General features: G+C 42.6%; 1 protein-coding gene across 4 annotated transcripts in view; it reads left to right on the top strand.

Annotated features, from left to right (window-relative positions):
* The first annotated feature begins 2,720 nt into the window (after positions 1–2,720).
* arid1ab (AT-rich interactive domain 1Ab) overlaps positions 2,721–17,990 on the top strand; it is a 48,893-nt gene continuing 33,623 nt past the window's right edge. For all 4 annotated transcript variants that reach the window (XM_079571194.1, XM_079571195.1, XM_079571197.1 and 1 more), the window contains exon 1: positions 2,721–3,983. In XM_079571194.1, the coding sequence (XP_079427320.1) occupies positions 3,093–3,983 (891 nt within the window). In that variant the 5' untranslated portion in view covers positions 2,721–3,092. The remainder of the gene's footprint in view (positions 3,984–17,990) is intronic.

Here is a 17,990-nt window from a genome sequence, read left to right on the forward strand (position 1 = left end):
CCATATTTGGCATGAGAGGTCATTGTAGTTAACATTAGGCTTGTCCAGACAGACCACACAGTGTCTCTAAGAACACATATCCTTGTAAAACAAGGACCACATAAATAAATGCATGAAACTCTTAGCTGCACATGAGAATTTTAGCATCATGTTGTTGCTCTCCCACAGAGATTTAACATACCACATGATCTTAGTGCTTTAAAGTCACTTTGCAGCTCCACAGACGCGCACAGGCAGCTGAATAACCCATAAATATTTTTCAAGGTGAGCAACTAAAATGCAGCACATTTTTGAAGCAACTTCTAAAATAAGATGGAGAGAACACAGCATAGAAAGCATAATGAGGTTTGCTTTTATATATGAGCTACAAAAATATAAAAGAGAGAAGAGAGACTGCACCCTTGATAACATACACCAAGTTTATGGTAAAAAGAAAACGCAGCTCCCTACCCCCTCCCCTCTCAGAGCCTTGTCTCTGCGCTGTGTTCAAACACACACTCCTCCCTTAGCCTATATAAGCAGACAGCAGCTGAGCTGCCCCTCCACCCTGCACACTCTCCTTTATTAAACATACAAAAGCACCACAAATATCTAAAGTACAGCTACACATTCTGCTGAGTTTCAGAGTAAAACTACATATAAAACAGCATCTTTTATCCTTATATGGAGTGAGCTAAGAGTGCAGAAAGCTCTGCATTCTAAAGAGAAAGGGCTCAGCAAAGCAGGCTGTGCCGCTTCCCATCCCCCACATTCACATAGCAAAGTTCTGCTGCTTTTGCAAGCGGTGATGCTGCATTCAAGGACTCTTCGTGAAGCTCGTGAATGCACCCTATCACCGCATTCTGTGTTGCCAAAAGAAATACAGTAAACTCTATGAAGGATGTATTTAAATCTGATGATTGTTTTTATAATTGTATCTTTTTCGGTGTAATGTAATCTAGGTGTGTTACATATTTAAAGCTTCGTAGCTTTGTACATTTTTCAACATAGAAGAGGTTTTGTAACAAAAACATTTACGATGACGTCTATGCTGGTCAGTTTATGAAGTTTTGATAATGCACAAATCATAGTAAATGTGTGTTATATGCAATACGTACATTGTGTTGCTTATTCACAGTGTCCCTTGTTCTTAACTAAGCATAGTCTTTACAGGCTTTTGAACTGTAAACAAATGACCTGAATGTGTAATGTTCTTTTTAGGGACCATTATTCTGCTGCAGATGGCATTGATAATTTCTTATCTGCTTAGCTTACACTTTTCCTTATCGTCTCCTCTTTTCTATGTAGCTGTTATGGAAACAGGAATGACACTTAGTTTAAAATACTTATTTTCCCTTAAAGAAAATACATTATTTGTGATCCGTGGCGTGATCGTGATAATACCGGAAGCTCCTGAAGGCAACGCGAAGGCTGCTGCTGCTAGGAGAGCACGAGAGAAGAAAGGGGGTGGGGAGAGCTAGGCTTTCTGCTCTGGCTAATTGTATAGGACGACTTCATGCCTCCTGCCTGTCCTAGTGGTGGAGATGTGACTTTAACTTGCTAACACACAATGGCACATTTTAGTAGCTCACAACTTGATACTTCTTTTAACATCAGAGTCTTGTTTTATTTTGTATTTTCACTTTCTGCTCTGTGTCCATCCCCCATCCTTGTTTTTGTCCTCTCTCTTCATCGCTAACACACACTCAAGCTGCACAGACATGCACAGGTTGTAATTTCATGCTTTCCCTCCACTGTACTCCCTCCCCTCATTTGCTGCTGTCGACACATGGAAGCAGTATGGGAACAGTCATTTCTGCCCATTAGCCCCCTCTAACAGAAGATGACATTGTAGCCCATTTTGTTCCACTCCTTTAACAAGCTAATAAGATAAAGTGTAGAAATGAATGTAACAAATAGGAACACACAACTCATGCATGAAGTCATTTTTGTAATCAGAATGGTTGAATAGTTATGGGTGACTTCAAGGCACAGCGTGTAGTGGTATGAACAAAGCGAAATTTTCAGATTTCAACAGTGGTATTCTGTAATTGTACTGGACATAATTGGGGTAAAAGTACTGCTTTCACCATAAATAGAAGTTATAGCAGTTTTTTGCCTTTTAAATCAAATCATTTAAGTATAAAGAGATCATGAAATAGGACAACTTTAGACCTGTGTGTTTGCTGCTGAAAAAAGCGCCCAATGTTGCATTTACGAAAATGTGTAATGATGTATATCCAAATCTTTAGATACATAATTACATAAACAAATTATAAAATACAAATATAGTGTAAAATGTTGTAACATCTATGTATTATGTAGTTTATGACGTGACCCATCATTGGACACCAGTCTCAGGCTGTAAGCTGTTATTAGCTTACTGTTTGTAAAGTTAAATAAAAAATGTCAATATTGCTACAGTTTTAGAAAACATTGAACTGCATGTGAAGAATTTGGCTTGTGGTTGTATTGCTTCATTTGCATACACATTTCTCCAATATTACACATTCAAATAGTGAGTTTATGTAAAATAATGATAATAATAAAAAGCGACTTTAATATGGTATCTTTATATATTTCATATGTAAGTATATACAGCACACATTTTGAAAGCACATTAAAATCTACAGTAAAAGCTATTTCGATGTATAAACAATGTTGTTGTTAAACTGCTTGTTGAGTCCAGATCCAGCTTGTGGTGGATTCCGTTCCGGGTCTTTATTTTCTCGCGACAACTCGGTAAAATGGCTGTGTCTCGCGGAGCCTCGTGCTGGTTTGGTTGATATCTAGCTCTCTCGCGTTCGTCCTGTAACAGAAGCCCCTCCAACACACACTCATACACTTGTATTGTCGAAATTCGCATCCCTGGCTCTATATTCAAATGTTTTTTCTTTCGCAAAACTTTCCCCTCTCTGTTTTAACTTGAACGAAGTCGCGGTGGATTACCGGATACCGGTCCGGACGGAGGGCAAAGGGGAATGAACCGGGACAACGGGTACGTTCTTCTAAATATCCTTGTATTTATATTCAATGGTTCTTCGGATTTTTATTGTGACTAGTCGCGTTGCTGACTGAGAGGCTGCGAACGACTTGGGAGAGAGAGGAATATCATGGCCGCTCAGGTCGCCAGCGTCGCCACTCTCAACACTAGCCCGCCATCCGAACTCAAGAAGCCGGACCGGGACCCGCAGGATGAGGCGGTGGTGGGAGAGAAGCAGCACGAGAAAAAAGAAGCCGGGACTGACGGGGGTTCTCCCGGCCAGAAGGAGCTACAGGACGGGACCGATGCTGGGAACGCTGGGGGAGGAGGGGATCCTGACATGAAGAACGGCAATTTGCCCAGGGTAAATAATAATAGCAGTAATCAGAATGATTCTGGTGGACCCGATGGGAATAACCATCCCGGAATGGGACACCACCATCCGGGCCCCTTTCCTCCACCTCCTTACGGTTACAACCAGCACTTCAGGCCCCCTTTTCATCAACATGGCGGACAACAAAGCCCTGGCATGGCAGCTGCATCGGGGCCGGGCATGATGGACCCATATCCCCCAAACTCTCACGAACACGGCTACCCCAACCATTACAACAACTACAGCCCGTTCCCGAATAGGACTTCTTATCAGGGCCAGGGCTACGGGGCCATGAATTCCCCGCGTAATAACCAGCCTCCGGCGGCTGGGGGGCAACCAGGCAAGCAACAGCCAGCAGGAGGAACCCCTGCTATGGCTGCCTCTTATAACAACCAGAGATATAATATGGGAAACCAACAACCTACATCTACACCAACTTTAAACCAGCTTTTGACATCTCCCAGCTCTGCTAGGAGCTATCCGAATTACCCACAGGGGGACTATAACAATCAGGACGGGGCTAACAAGGGACCAGGAGATATGGGTAGCAGTCAGTATGGTGGAGTCCATCCGGGTTGGCAACAAAGGGTCCACCATCCACCTCCTATGAGCCCAGGAAACACTGGACAACCACCTAACAGACCCCAGGTAAACCTTACCTATGAACATTCTCATTTTGACATAAAGTAAAGGTGTAGCACAGAAAAGGCACATAGGAGCTGTATTTTGCTTTGGTTCAGCCATTGTCTATGTAGCAAGAGCTCTAAAATGGCTGCCTCTCTCTTTCTCCCAATACCACCCCCTGCAATAGACTTTAGAGTGAAAAACAGCCCGCATATTGTGATTAAAACAACTTTGAGAGCCACTGGTAGCCGTGTGTGCTTGTGGGATGTACAGGACGTGAGTTTGACTAAGTACTGTAAGAGTTTGTCAAGGGAAAGTGTGAGCTCGCAGAGATAAGCTGACATTTCTTCACTGTCCTCCTTCTGGGCTTGCTGTAGAAAAGCGGGGCTCTTTCTTAAAGCAAAAACGTATCCACACTCGTCCCCGGGTTTGGGCTCGCACCGGGAGCTAGCAAAGTTGTGTCAGTAGCTGTCAAGACCGTAAACAAGATGCTAATGACAGCGGTTACGTGAGATTTGCATAATCATTCGGAATAGAGGGCTCGCCTTGTGCACAAAAAAAAAAAAAAAAACCCGCCGACGAACGGAGAAGTGCAGGGGGGGGGGACTCTCACAGATCGGTGAATGACCACGATTAACCACGCTTAAGTGTTCGCCGGGATCAAAGTGTGATTGTGACCGCGATTGATTCGCCCGTGCGCAGGGTTTCATTCATTGCGACTCGCTTTTTCGACGCTGTTTGCTGCGTTTCCGCGAGCGCGCCTCCTTGTAAACACGGCCGCGCCGCTCCGAGTTGGTAAAGAGCAGATTGCTTTGGGATTTGAATTATGGAGGTAAAATCCGGCTGTCAGAGCCAGGAGACAGTTGGTCTTAGGTTGACATGCGAGCCGAAATCTGATTGGCTCCCCCGTCCCTGTGCTCTCGGCCATTTATAATTGCATCTAATGGAAGGCTGCAGAAAAACAGCCCCCTCTGCCCAGATCCGTGTGCCTCTACCACATCAGAACAACATATTAACACGTTATTATTGCTTTAAACATACCCAAGGCGTGCACAGATTTATGTTTATTTTTGTTTTAATAACCTAATGCATTTTTAATTAGCAGATAGCACAAATCCCCTTCACAAAAACTGAATTAAAAAAAATACTCACATTACAAATATCAAAGCATCTTTTACTTTTATGTCCTCCCTCTGCAGTGATTTGCATGATGACGGATCTCATGTGGCTTCATTTGTTTTTAATTAGTTGATAATTAAATGTCACATTTGCTGAGTCACATCTCACAGTTTCCCAGACAGTGTGTAGATGAAGTTTATAGGAACACTACGCGCACACACTATGCTGTCGGTCGGATTCTTGTGGAGCAGATAGAATAGGTGTGGTCCTATAGCTCCGTCGTATGGCCGTGCTCCCCCGGATCGTAATAAGACCCATGCTCCTGAACGTCTCATGGCCATGTGAGAGATTGCATTCTGGCTGCAGTTGTGTTTACAAGCTCGGGGAGGTGTCAGCCAAGTGTCAGTGCTGTTTTTTTTTCCTTTTTTACAATAGCCTAATTTACTTGCACATGCACGCCGACTGTAACCATGTCAACAGTGCTCACCTATATATCCGTGTGCTCAGCGATAACAGCAGCAATGTTTTTACTCCGCTGTTATGTCATATGTCAGGGGCATGCGGGCAGATTGCGTGGGTTTGCTTCCTTCGTTTATTGACTAATTTTAGACAGTAGCAAGCCAATTAATTAGAATCCGCTATTTAAAGAAATGCACAATGCCCACTGAATATAAATACACCCCGCTCATAGAGAAGCACATTCCTCATTATAAACATGTGACTCCTTTATGAATACAGCATGCTTTTCATCGACTTTTTCTGTGCCCTCCGAGCACCAGTCTTCAGCCAAACCTCTGCTTCGTTTGATTTTGTAAACCTTCCAGGTGTCACCTCTTTACAAAGCTTATCCTCCTACTTTATTCCCAGCTAAGAAGAGTTGTCTCTCAGGCTAGACACAGTTCATCCAAGGAGCTTGTTCCGCCACTTGTTGCTATGCCTCAGAATAAATGGTGCATGCTTTTCACCCCTTGTTGATTGCCTCCCACCGCTCAACACAGCCAGGTAATTCATGTGTGTCTAGACTGAAATATTGCAACCTTTTATGTCCCGTAATTCGACCATAAGATCCAGGCGGCTGAGCACACGATTGTTATATTTATCAAACATCATACTTTGTGAATGTCGAAAAATGTGGTTAAAAAAGGATGATGAAAAACACCGGGCCTGCTTGGTAACGTGCTGTTCAATGCGGTTTATCTCTCTCGATTTTTCATTTGTCACTTCTTGTATGTCCACCTGCAACTAAGACAAATCTCCGGGTCAGCTGACAGCATCGCAGTAAATGCCTATACTCAGTCAAAACATACGCTCCGGTACTACAACTGTCTGTAAACGTGAGCTAGGGTTTACGTCATATAGTTACTACTTACTATTTTAGTCAAACTCCACTCCCAGAGCTGTCAATCACTTTGACAGCTCTGGGAGTTTAGGACTCAAGACTTTTTCTGTTACTCGTAGAAAATATGAGCATGTGTATTTAATGTACATGCCTCATAATGCCTTATGAACCTAAAGGTAATATAAAGCCCACTGTTCATTTCATGTATATTTCTATTTAAGTTAAAAGCATAGAGCTTTACACTGTTGGTCCAGGATAGACCTGATCTGTTCAGCCTGTTGGTTTTAAAGACTTTAAATTGAGTGAGGTGTAACCATGTTATTCATATTATATTTTAGAGGTAAAACACGCATTTGTTATTGAAAGAGGCTTTTTATTTTCATCTTTTTGCTCAGTATGACACAGTGTTGTTTGATCTATACTTTGCACATTTAATGAAATGTGAGAGTATGTCCCATGTAGTGCCTTGAGTTAACTGGGAGTTGTAGATACCTGAGTGCAGATATGCAGATTGAACAGGGCTTCCTGGTTAGTTGCTAACTGTTTGTGAACGCAGCAGAAACATGAGCAGTGAGCACTGTTTTTGCTTTGACTGTGCTTGTGATGAAGCCAGCTGTACTTGCACATTCTGTTCAACCAGACAACTTGTGTGTTTGATGTTTGACTGCTGAGCTGTATGTGGCAGCTAGTCGACCAAAGTTCAGTTTTAAAGTTGGGAGTTTTTTACCGGCTCTCCCTGTGGAACAGCTGTCCACTGTAAATGCTGCTGCTGGCGGTGTTTCAGCAAACTTTATTAAACGCTTCTACTGTCTGTTTAAAAACGGCTCTTTAATCGTCCAGTATAATCACCTGTAATGAGGGAATGCAGTGTACTTTATGGAGGTGCTCACCTGCCCGGGGCCACCTGCTGCAAATGAATTAATGTGTTAATTGAGGGGTGGGCGAGGACTCGTATTATGGGTTTTTATTACGCACAAACCCAGCTCAGTGCAGTTGTTGTGGATAGTTGTCTGCCAGGTGCTTTCCCCGTCAAACGCATCAGGGATGCCCCTCAGCCACGCGCAGCTACATCTCCAAATTGAGTTTGAATTAAATGGGAATCCAAGACACATAGCAAATATTTTGCTCTGACATCCCCTCTGCCGAAAGTATGACAAATGGCAAATCAAAGGCCTTACTAACAAAACACTAGCATACTACAGTAGTAGTACTGTATACTGCTGCAAAACCTTCACATCCTCTGTTCAGCACTTAAAAAAATATGTCATCCATTTACTAAGTAGGGTTGAGTAATGAAACAGATATTGAGCAAATTTGAGAAGTGAGTATGTCTGCCACCCAAACTTGTCAAGTAACTCTTAAAAGTGAAGAAAAGGCAAATAAATTAGAGAGCTTATGATTATCGTCTTTTCATGAATAAAAAGCTTTTTTTCACTCTATTTTATCTGAATGCCAAAAAACTTAAAAGCAATTATTTTAATCACTTTATTACTCTTGTATAGCAGTTGTTGTTTCCGTTCACTTGGGGTTACGCTGAATGAGTGCACTGTCCACAGAGAAAGGAAATGGTAGAAATTCAACAATAATGACTTCCCTTGTCTCATACGCTAAGTAAAGATTGGTTCTTTTAAGGCTTCTGTCTAAAGATTAAGCGTGACTATGTTGAAGTCGGTTCTTCATTAAGGGATGCCAATGCCAAGTGTACTGCTGCACATTGGACATTATTTGCTTTATCTCCAAACACTGACTTCTGTCATTTGTTTTTGCTGCACATAGCCTCTGCTATGCGGGTTGATTGGGACTATGGTGTTCAAAATGTCCATGATCAACGATGGTCAAGGCATTTTAATCATCAGGTCTAGAGCCAAATCTGCGACTATAACGGCACCTTGTTTAAAGAAAAGTAGACTTAGAATATAAATGAATAGTAATGATAATGCATTGGCCTTTTATAGCACTTGTTCTGTTCTCTCTTTTTCTTTTTTTTCCTCTCCTTCTTTGGTCTCATCAGGCCATACCCGCCTCGTTGCTGAGATCTGACGGAATGTCTTCTATCTTTTCTATGTCCATGAACCATATCAGTAAAAGGTTCATGGATGTGAGTCAGGAGCGATCTGTAAATATTTGCATGTAACCGTATGTATGAGAAACAACAAATCTTGATTTTATTTTACACAGAACAAATGACGAATCACCGGCACCGCTCATCTATTTTCGATTTCAATGGGTTGACACGAATGCAAAGTTTCACTGGAACCATCTTTTTGTGGGAAACACAAACGCTACTTCGCTACGCTCCTTAGTCCAGTTGTATTTGCTGGCATATCCTCGGGTCACAAGGCCGCGGTAAAGGGCCAAGTGCACTGTTTACCTCCAGCGAAGGCTTCCCTCGTCACTCAAGCTCGTATTAATTGTTCAACCTCAACGCCCTGACGTCACGCTGCGTTCACCGCCTCAATCAGTCCGACGGTAAACACGATCCGACTTTCACTTTGCACCGTATTCAGAAAGCGCCGTGTGCATTTTAAAAAGCGGGAAGTTGACTGTTGCTCTTGAGTGCATAGTGCTGAGTAATGATTCACCACAGGCCACATGGACAGCACGCCGCCTTCCCCTCCCTCCCTCCCCTCCCTCCCAGCGCCGCGTGGATGTGTGCGAGGGAAAAACGGTGTCAGTGATACCCAGGGGAGGGAGGGATGGAGGAGGAGGAGGAGGAGGGTGTTTTGTGAATGATCTCGGTCTGGCCCTGACAGCTGTGTGTATTTGTGACGTTCGTGCTGCAGTTGTAGTCGTCGGTGGTCGCGCACGTTCCTCCCGCACCGCCTCAGGAGCCTCTCTCTGACCTGCTCTTACTCCACGTGTCACCAGCCATCCGTCTTTCTTTAGCAACGCCGGGCTTTTCATCCCCCCTGACAGCACCCAGACACCGCCGTCTGATCCCAGCGTCGACTGTAGAGGCCCGCATTTAAAGATCCAATATTATGCATTATTCAGGGTTTTTGAAATACTTTTGGTGCGTCACGTTTTATAGCATGACGCGAACGTGGCACAAATAATGTACACGTTCGGAGCACGCGGAAAAGCTATTGGTTAAATACGCTTCGTAGAGGAGGCAATTTGAGCGGTAAATGTTCAGCACAAGTCCAGGTGAAGCTCAGGTGTCTGAACTTTCAAGAGCAAAACTTTAAAATGCCTGTCACTTTACGCTTCTACTATACCGCTACCCTTACCAACAAGTTAGTCATGCAACATAGTTAAATAATAAATAAAGCTTAATAATAATAATAATAATAATAATAAAGCTGTTTATGGGTAATTGTCATAGTAACCACAATCAACAGTTGTTATTCTTTTTAAAACGTGATGAAGCCTTACCTGAAGGCCCAGTGTGATGCTTTTCAAATAGCTATCCTCCTGATTTAGAACAGTGCATGATTTACTATTTTGCTCACAGAATATTTTGTTATTATTTATTAGGGCTGGGACAAAATATCAGATTGCAATACTTTCTGCAGTAATACCAAGTATCAATACTTGTGTGTGGAGCCTTTTTTATCATGCACTCCTTTTTCCAGTAAGTTACACAGCACTTTGTTACGTTTTCTGTTAATGCACTTTTCAATCTTAACGCTCCAATACCTGTCAAATGGCCTTTGGTTTTATAAACTTTGGACACATGATTGTTTTCCTTTGACACATTTTAAGGTAAACATGTTACTTATTATAATTACTTAGATCGTGACAAAAGTGGATTGTCCGGGTCATATTATTTATAGCAAAACAGCCACACAAACAAAGGTCATTTAAACGTGTGCATTTCACCCAATGAATAGAATAAAATACAAGCATTTTATCACAGATATTTGCATTGTTCATAAAAACCTAAACAAAACAAATGTGTGTTTGTTGTGAGTGGCTCAGCTCTACCCAGATCTGGCTGTAGCTTTACCGAGAGTGCGGACGATGTCTCCAGCTCGTCTCCATGGAGATGTTGACTAAAGGCAGCCGAAAATAAGATTTTAGTATGTTGCGGTCCTCATCCAAATCCACTCTTTGATTACCCACTGCCAAAAATGGCATGTTCTGTTTTATTCTGGCAAAAGTATAATCCAAAATGTTACGCAGTATGTCTTTAAATTGAACATCAGTACCTGTATACTATTATAATGATACCACTATACTAGTTATGGACAGAGAATTGACCAGCTTTGTCGTAACTTTCTATGTTTGTGCAAATGCCATGGATAATCAAAACAAAACACCATCTTCTGTTTGTTTCAGGTGACCTCACTCACTCGTATTATTTATATTTGAGTCACAAACTTCAGACCTGGGACTGAACGCGTTTGGACAAATATTTGAAATTTGCAGTTTTGACCATTTGGATAATTCCTGCAGCTGTACTTCAGAGACCAGAAAGAGTAAATATCCTTTTAAATTGAACGGATCGGGACTCCTAAGTCGGTAGAAGTTTTCTCATCGTTTCCAAATAGACTAAGGCAACAGTTCATCCGTACCCAAATGTCAAAGTTAGGCAGCTGCACCGGGGCACGCCGGGATGCAAAGGTAATTCATTTCACCTGACATTTAGCTTCTAAAATGCGCCGTATTAGCATAGTAATATCCTTGTGCGGGCCCGTTTGAGGAGCAGACTTCATTTCAATGACGTATGGCGCATGTGTGTGTGCCACGAAATAAAGTGGTTAACCTTTAAATGAGTGCAGTTGTTTAATACTCAAAGGTGGAGAATGATGCTTCCGCTGCTTTCACCTTTGCTCTCGCTCAGCGTTCGGATGCGTATATAAAGCCCTGAAATGGGAATGAGCTGTGAACGGAACAGTTGGGCCTCTTTCCTCGCTGCATCCTCCGACGCCAGGTGCAAAGTCTGTGCTTTGCTTCACAAAAATGGCCAAACATGCGAGGAAAAGTTTAAAAGTCTAATCCTGTTGTAATTATAGCAACTGTTATGCCATTTTATATCTCTTGAATGCTGCAAATCAGTTTAATTTACTGTTGGATATGTGACAATTACTTAATCACTAATGGAAGCAAAACTATCCTTCTACTCTGACTACGTCTCTGAATTGTACTTCTTTATAATATCGCAGTTTCATGCTCAAGATTGTTTTAAGCAGATTTTTATTGTAAACTAACAACAATCAGAGCTGAGCAATTTATTGTAATGGAATTTCTGAAAGCGCACACGCAGATTCTGTGCCAATTCATAAACGACGACATCCGGTCAGTGTTTGCAAAAGTGAACATGCTTGATATGATTTAAAGTTCACTCAAGAAACAAACTTTGTATGATTATTATTTTCCCAAGAATCAGAGCAGCCCGAGCTACAGTGTATTTGGTTTGTTATTGTGGCTTGTGTTTTCAAATGCTGCAAAACGGATGGATATGCTTACTCTTATTGTAGCTAGCTGCGTTTTGAGTGCGTTTATTATGTACTGATGTATTGTATTGTGTTTGACAATTAAGATTCAGTCGATCTTAAACACAACCAGGAGCGTTACATGTGACAGAACACTGCAATATTTCAATCGAGAATCACACGCTAGTTTCAAAACGTGTTTGCGGTCGCCTAAACCGGTGAGCCACAGGTTCCATTCTGACCCCAGTATTTGGTTGTTTGCAGAAAGCGTTGCATTATCTAAATAACTGCAGTCTCATTTGGTAATTGCAACTTTGTGTTTTTAATGGTAACTTCATTTCGCATCAAGTAAATTAGATTTTTACCTATACCAGTGGTTCTCAAACGGTGTTTTGTGTATATGAGGTGCTCCTTAAATTCAGAGGGTATTGTTTTTTGTCTGGTTTATAAGTGAGTCATTTTCATATGTGACTGTCCTTTGGAATATCTTAAAGTTTAGACCTAGTTTAGTCCAAGTCAAGTCTTAAGGAGTGAAAAGTTGTGAGGATGACTGATGTATTCCGTAGTGTGGCTAGTGGAATTTTACATTACTATCATACGAGACATAAAGTGTGTTTAAATGCAGCGTTTTGCAGTGTCTTGCATAATTGGGATTACATGAACATTTCCTGCATGACTGTCTGGCTTTCCAGTTTGCAATGATTCCCAGTAGAAGTCAAGTGTCCAGTCAGAGTGGTGTGTGTGAATCAGATGGTGAGCGGACACATTCTCCCTAACAGTGTGGCGGAGGGTGTGTGTGACTTGTGTGTCAGAGTTGTGACTCTAACCATGAGGCAGTCAGTGACCCAGCCAGGTCCTTAAGTGGCTTCTCCTCATTCACCAGCCAGACTATTTTTGGCATAGTAGTGAGTGACACACTTATCGTAATGGGTCGCGGAGGGTGCCAATGGTCAGCCTGAATAAGCATCCTTCTCCTCGGTGCAAGCCGAGCCCTGGCCCTGTGATGTAACCGATCGCTGTCTGACGAGTGGCCGGCTGTGAACACATCAAGAGCCTTATCAGCGAGTGGAGAGGGGAGCGCGCTCGGATAGTTTCCCTCTGATGGACTCCTGGTCAAGTGCTCGTGTCATGTGACCTGGTGTTTGAGGCTTTAATACTGTATTCACACTGGGATAACCCCGGCTGGCTGTTTGACATTACAGTGACTTAAGAATGGTTAATTTGCTGTAATTACCACAACTATCAAAGCGGCAACGACCTTCAAAAATACAAGTCTTTACTATAGCACGTCTCTGGTGTGGAGCTTTCACGCCTGAATGATGAGATATTAAGATGTTTCTTTTAGAAAAAAACATTTTTAAAATGTAGAATTTATATGTGAACAAACATAATAGCTGCGACTGTTGCCCCTTGGTTTACTGTCTGCTACCAGATAGGACTTCAGGGTGTCCATCTTCAGTTCACATGAACTGCCATTTTAGAAGTTATGTTTTGAGAGTTTCCTCCTTCTAATACGCTGATATTATTATTAGACTACCTATAATATGTTTTGGGTAGGCGAGGTTAAATGTATGATATATACTGGCATTGCATAAGTTTTACATTTTTAAATGTATTTATCAGGACAATGTACAATTACATAAAGCTCAAGAACAAAGATGAATGTACGAGACTGTAGCTTTTTCAAGCTAATGTCCATCTGATTTTGTACATTGTATATTTCTGGTATTTGAGCCGATGCAGATGGTCGCTATCACTCACTAGTAACTAAGTAGAAACGGCCGAGTCTCACTATACGTGTCTCTATTGAATCTGTTGAAATAACTACTTTGTCTACTGATCTATGCGCTCTGCTTGTGTTTAGTTCATAGCTGCTTCAAAATGACAGATATTCCACTTTTGTCTGTAACAAGGTTTCCGCGCGGGAATTAAAAAGCATTAAAAGTCATTGAATGAGTTATGTCAAGCTTAAGATCTTAAAAGTCAACCATGAAATCTTAAATTCTTTTGAAAATCAAGTTTTTCCTTGCAGATAAAGCCCACTCATTGTGTCCAGTTTGGTTTTAGATAAAAATGTCCTCCCATTCCTCTGTTTGATTGAATGTTTACAAATCTGTATGAAATTAGATAAGATATGTCTAGAGTTATTGCATTTGTGGCATTGAAGATGACACTTAGGCATTCAAATTACACTAAAAAGCATTAAATCTGACTTGCTGCCACCTGTAGAAACCCAGAGTAAAATTGCACACTTCCACTCCAACCGTTTTCTCTGTTAATTCCCCTCCTTTTTCCCGCTCCTCAAAGGTCGTTACATTTTGCTTTCACCCTCAGAATAGTCCGTCTATTTTGTGAACAGGTGCATTTGTCCATCACTTTTCTTCCGTCACCGAGAGAGTCGAGGGCCCCCCGCCGGTAAATGGCGACTGTGCAGGTGGCGGGGGCCCGTTTATCGGCGCGCCGTGTTACCCAGCCGCTTCGAGAGCTCACACAGTCCAGTCCCCGCTCGCCCCCTCACTCCTGGGAATAGGCTACTGTCACCTGGGAATGGCAGTTTGGCCTGACAGGTTGACAGGCAGCAATCCAGGCCAGCATTCTCTCAGTTGTACCTTTTTTGACCTGAATCATCCTCAGATACAACAGGGACTTTATTTCTTTCACAAACTGTCTTCAAATCTACGAAAACAGCGGCAGAACAATTGATTTCCTGCTCTCCCTCAAACTACTGTACACCGCGTTGCGTTTGGGGCGTCCTCGGTAACCTCCAGTCGGCTTCTCCTTTCGCGTCTTCCCTCATTTCTGCTCCATATGAAAGTTGATTTGTCATGCGACTGCGCGAGCCCCCGACATCCTCTGCTCCCAGAACATCTTTTGAATTCCAGAGAACAGCTGGGCGAACATCTGGGTGCGTCGGGTGCCGTGGAACGCGCTCGCTGTGGTTTTCGAGCGGCAGTAATCGCGCGCTGTTCGACGCCCCCCTTCTGCCCGGCCCGGATCTTCCTCTCGTTTTTATTCCGAGTCATGCAGCGGTCAGCTTCTCACTTGGAACACGGACTAATTGCTTAATTGAGAACATGGGCTTTTTGGATGTTTTCCTCCATGTTTTCTCTAGCGCTTAGTGGCAGATACGAGCTTGGAACGCAAACTAGTTCTTGCTATTGTTTTTAGCTCTGAATAGTGGGTGATGGATGTACTGTAGGTATTACACTGAGGGCTTTCTGCATGCACTATTGTGGAATTGACCTTGAAGCAGACTTTCTTTCTTTCTCAGTAAACTACAGTATAAGATTCAATATTTTCAAATGGATTTATTTTTTCTATTCACCTACTGCAGGGGTAGGCAACGTCAGGCCCACCAGCCTATCCTATGGACCACCGGATGACCAGGGTTTCCGTACTGGCTGTACAATATTAAACTTAAGTTAGTGACTGACATAACAAGGTTACTGAGGCAGGCCTAAATATGAAAAAGTTCAATATTTCTATCAAAGTAAAGAACTACACCAGCTAGCTAGCTTGTACGTGCCAGCATCACATTGGACATGTAGGGCGTCAAACTTTCTAAGGCTTACCGGTGCATTTACTGTTATAAAAGTGCGTTAAGAACTGAAGATCTAATAAATTTGATTATTCTTCAAACCCACATGAGCCTCCGCAGCAGCTCCTCCCGGGAGTGCAGGAGTGTGGCCATATGTAGAGCCGCTCTGCTCGACGTGTCTGCACACACTGTGTCCCGGGAGTTTCCCCGGTGTTCGGAGCTGCTCCGTGTGGTCAATCTTTCTAGATGACTTTTGAAGAATTTAGCTCGCGCTTCGCTTAGTCCCTCCACAATATTTCAGCGATGAGAGAAGTAATCGCATTTATTTCGCACTCAAAGCCAGGTTGCAGGCGCGGGAGGGCATCCTCCAGCCCCCGCCCCGTTGTGCAGCAAACACCGCGGATAGAGCTGGAAGAAGTCTGCCATAAAGTTTTTCACCCGGCTGAGTGGGCAGATGAATGGGGTTCGTTGGAAAGGAACTGTGTGACTCCTGTAGCTCTCCATCGTCTCCAAGCGCTCAACTTTGTTTGGATTTGGAGCTGTTGTTGCGTTTCTCATGTCGGAGTTCTTTCATTTAGAAAAAAAAAATGTTTTTAGACCTTCTCACTGTTAAAGCACTTGTGTAGTGCTGTGTTTTTGTCTGGTAGTTATAGTTATTGTTGGCAAAAATGTTAAGACCCAGCCGGCCTATTAAAGTACTCCATAATTATTGTCTCGTAAAAATGTGCCTTTTAGGTCGACAATTCTTTCTATTGTGCGTTTTATGACGGGATCCGCTGGGTCTTAAAAAGCATTAATTTGGCAATTTTTATTTTATCAACCTTTCAGACCCTTAATAGATATCATAACGTCTTAAGTTAGATTTTTTTTATTTTTCCTTTGATTTTCGAAGGTATGCATTTTTTTCTTTTTGCGTTGACGCTTTACTTTTATCCTTAACATTGACAGCGTTGTAATTTTTTCCCTCTACTGTATAGACACCACCATTCCATGAAACTTCCCCTGAACAAGTCAGTCAAAATCGGGAAAGCGTAAGTTTGCTTGATCCTGGCTACAAGTTGAAGAATTTAAAACCTTTGTTGAAGCCGCTCCAACAAGATGACGTGAGGCGTTAAAGTTTTCAAGGAGATCTTAAAAAACGTCTTAAATTAGTCTTGTTTGACTTTGGGATTCCTGCAGATACCCTGTATAAACAAAGCGTTTCCAGAATAAAGTTTCAAAGTGAAAAATAACACCGAACTAAAGTAGGGAAGCGATTGTGATTTATTGAAATACGGATATCGCATCATCTAATATACAATATTTTTAGCGATTTCTTGTGCAGCCCTGGTCAATATAAAGTGCATTAGTCAAAAGAAGTCCTTGAGTCTTGGTCACCATGGGGAGGTTCAGCATCTCCAACTATTGACTAAGAAAAAGATCCACTGTCTGCCTTTGCAAACCTGCCTACGAGCGCATCTTCGGAACAATCCACAAAGCTAAGACTTTTCGGTTTGTCGAGTGTTGGCTGAAACAACATGACTTTATATTTAGCGGCAGAGGTAGCTGTTTGCTCCCTGTCATTGATACCCCTGCCCCTGTTGTGTACACGCTCTGCTTGTGCACTGGTCATTATTTATAAATAGGGGAAATACTGCACGTTACTCCTGCAAAGGCGCGTTCGAAAAACTTTGGTCAAGGCACAACTTTTGACATTTCGCTACAACCTGTTTTCTTTTCTCTCGCGCAGGATCATTTACACAAAGAAAGTTTCGCTTAAATCATTTAGCATGCGCAGGAGACCATCGCATCTCCCGACAGCCGAGCCCAGCGCGAGGTTAGCGCGCGGCCGGGTACGTTGCGTGTCTCGGGGCTTTAGCGCGCAGAACAATGGCAAAGCGTGCGCGGCGGGCCCTAGCCGAGTGGCGGATTAAATTAGCAGCAGTTGTTTATCGTCTGTGCCTTCCCTCCACTTACAACCATCCCGCCCCCGGTCCATCTGCTCCTCCTCCACCCCCCCCCCCCCCACACACACAACAAATCCCTTTCCCCGCGTCCACACACACACACACACACACACACACACACACACACACACAAGCGCGATACAACCCAACCATGACACAGTAGACTCGGCTCAACCTCCTCTGCCAAGCCGGCTTTCCCTCTATGCAGATTAGCCATGTGCTCGTCGTATTTATATGTTTATTTTCTGGACTGTAAACGGGGAGAGGAGGAGTTTGAGAGTGATTAGATGACTGGAGAAACCGGCTTTGTTTTGTGTTTCTTTTTTAGCTTTTTTTTTTAGTGTTTGTTCTCAAGGCTGTATTAAAAGGAGATCAAATTGTTTATTAGGAAAATGAAAGCACGCGCTAATTGTTGGAGTTGTTTTAGCTTCGGGAGATTTTCGAAGGGGGGATGAATTTTTATGTACCTAGTGAAACGGCTGGCAAAATGAGCGCAGAGCTGAATATCGCAAAAGGGGCCGATTGAGTTATTTGGATTGGAGCTTTTTTTTTTATTTGATTTTCATTATGGCTGTTGTGGTTGAAAGATTAATGACGGATTGTTAAATTTAATCCAAAAAGTAATGTTTTTTCATCAAATTGTGTCAAAACGAGGCTAAAGTTGTGACTAAAATGAGGCTTAAATGGAAGCGGTGTAGGATAATGATGACA

This window comes from Gobius niger, assembly GCF_951799975.1.
Source record: "Gobius niger genome assembly, chromosome: 14".
In the NCBI taxonomy this organism is placed as follows: Eukaryota; Metazoa; Chordata; class Actinopteri; order Gobiiformes; family Gobiidae; genus Gobius; species Gobius niger.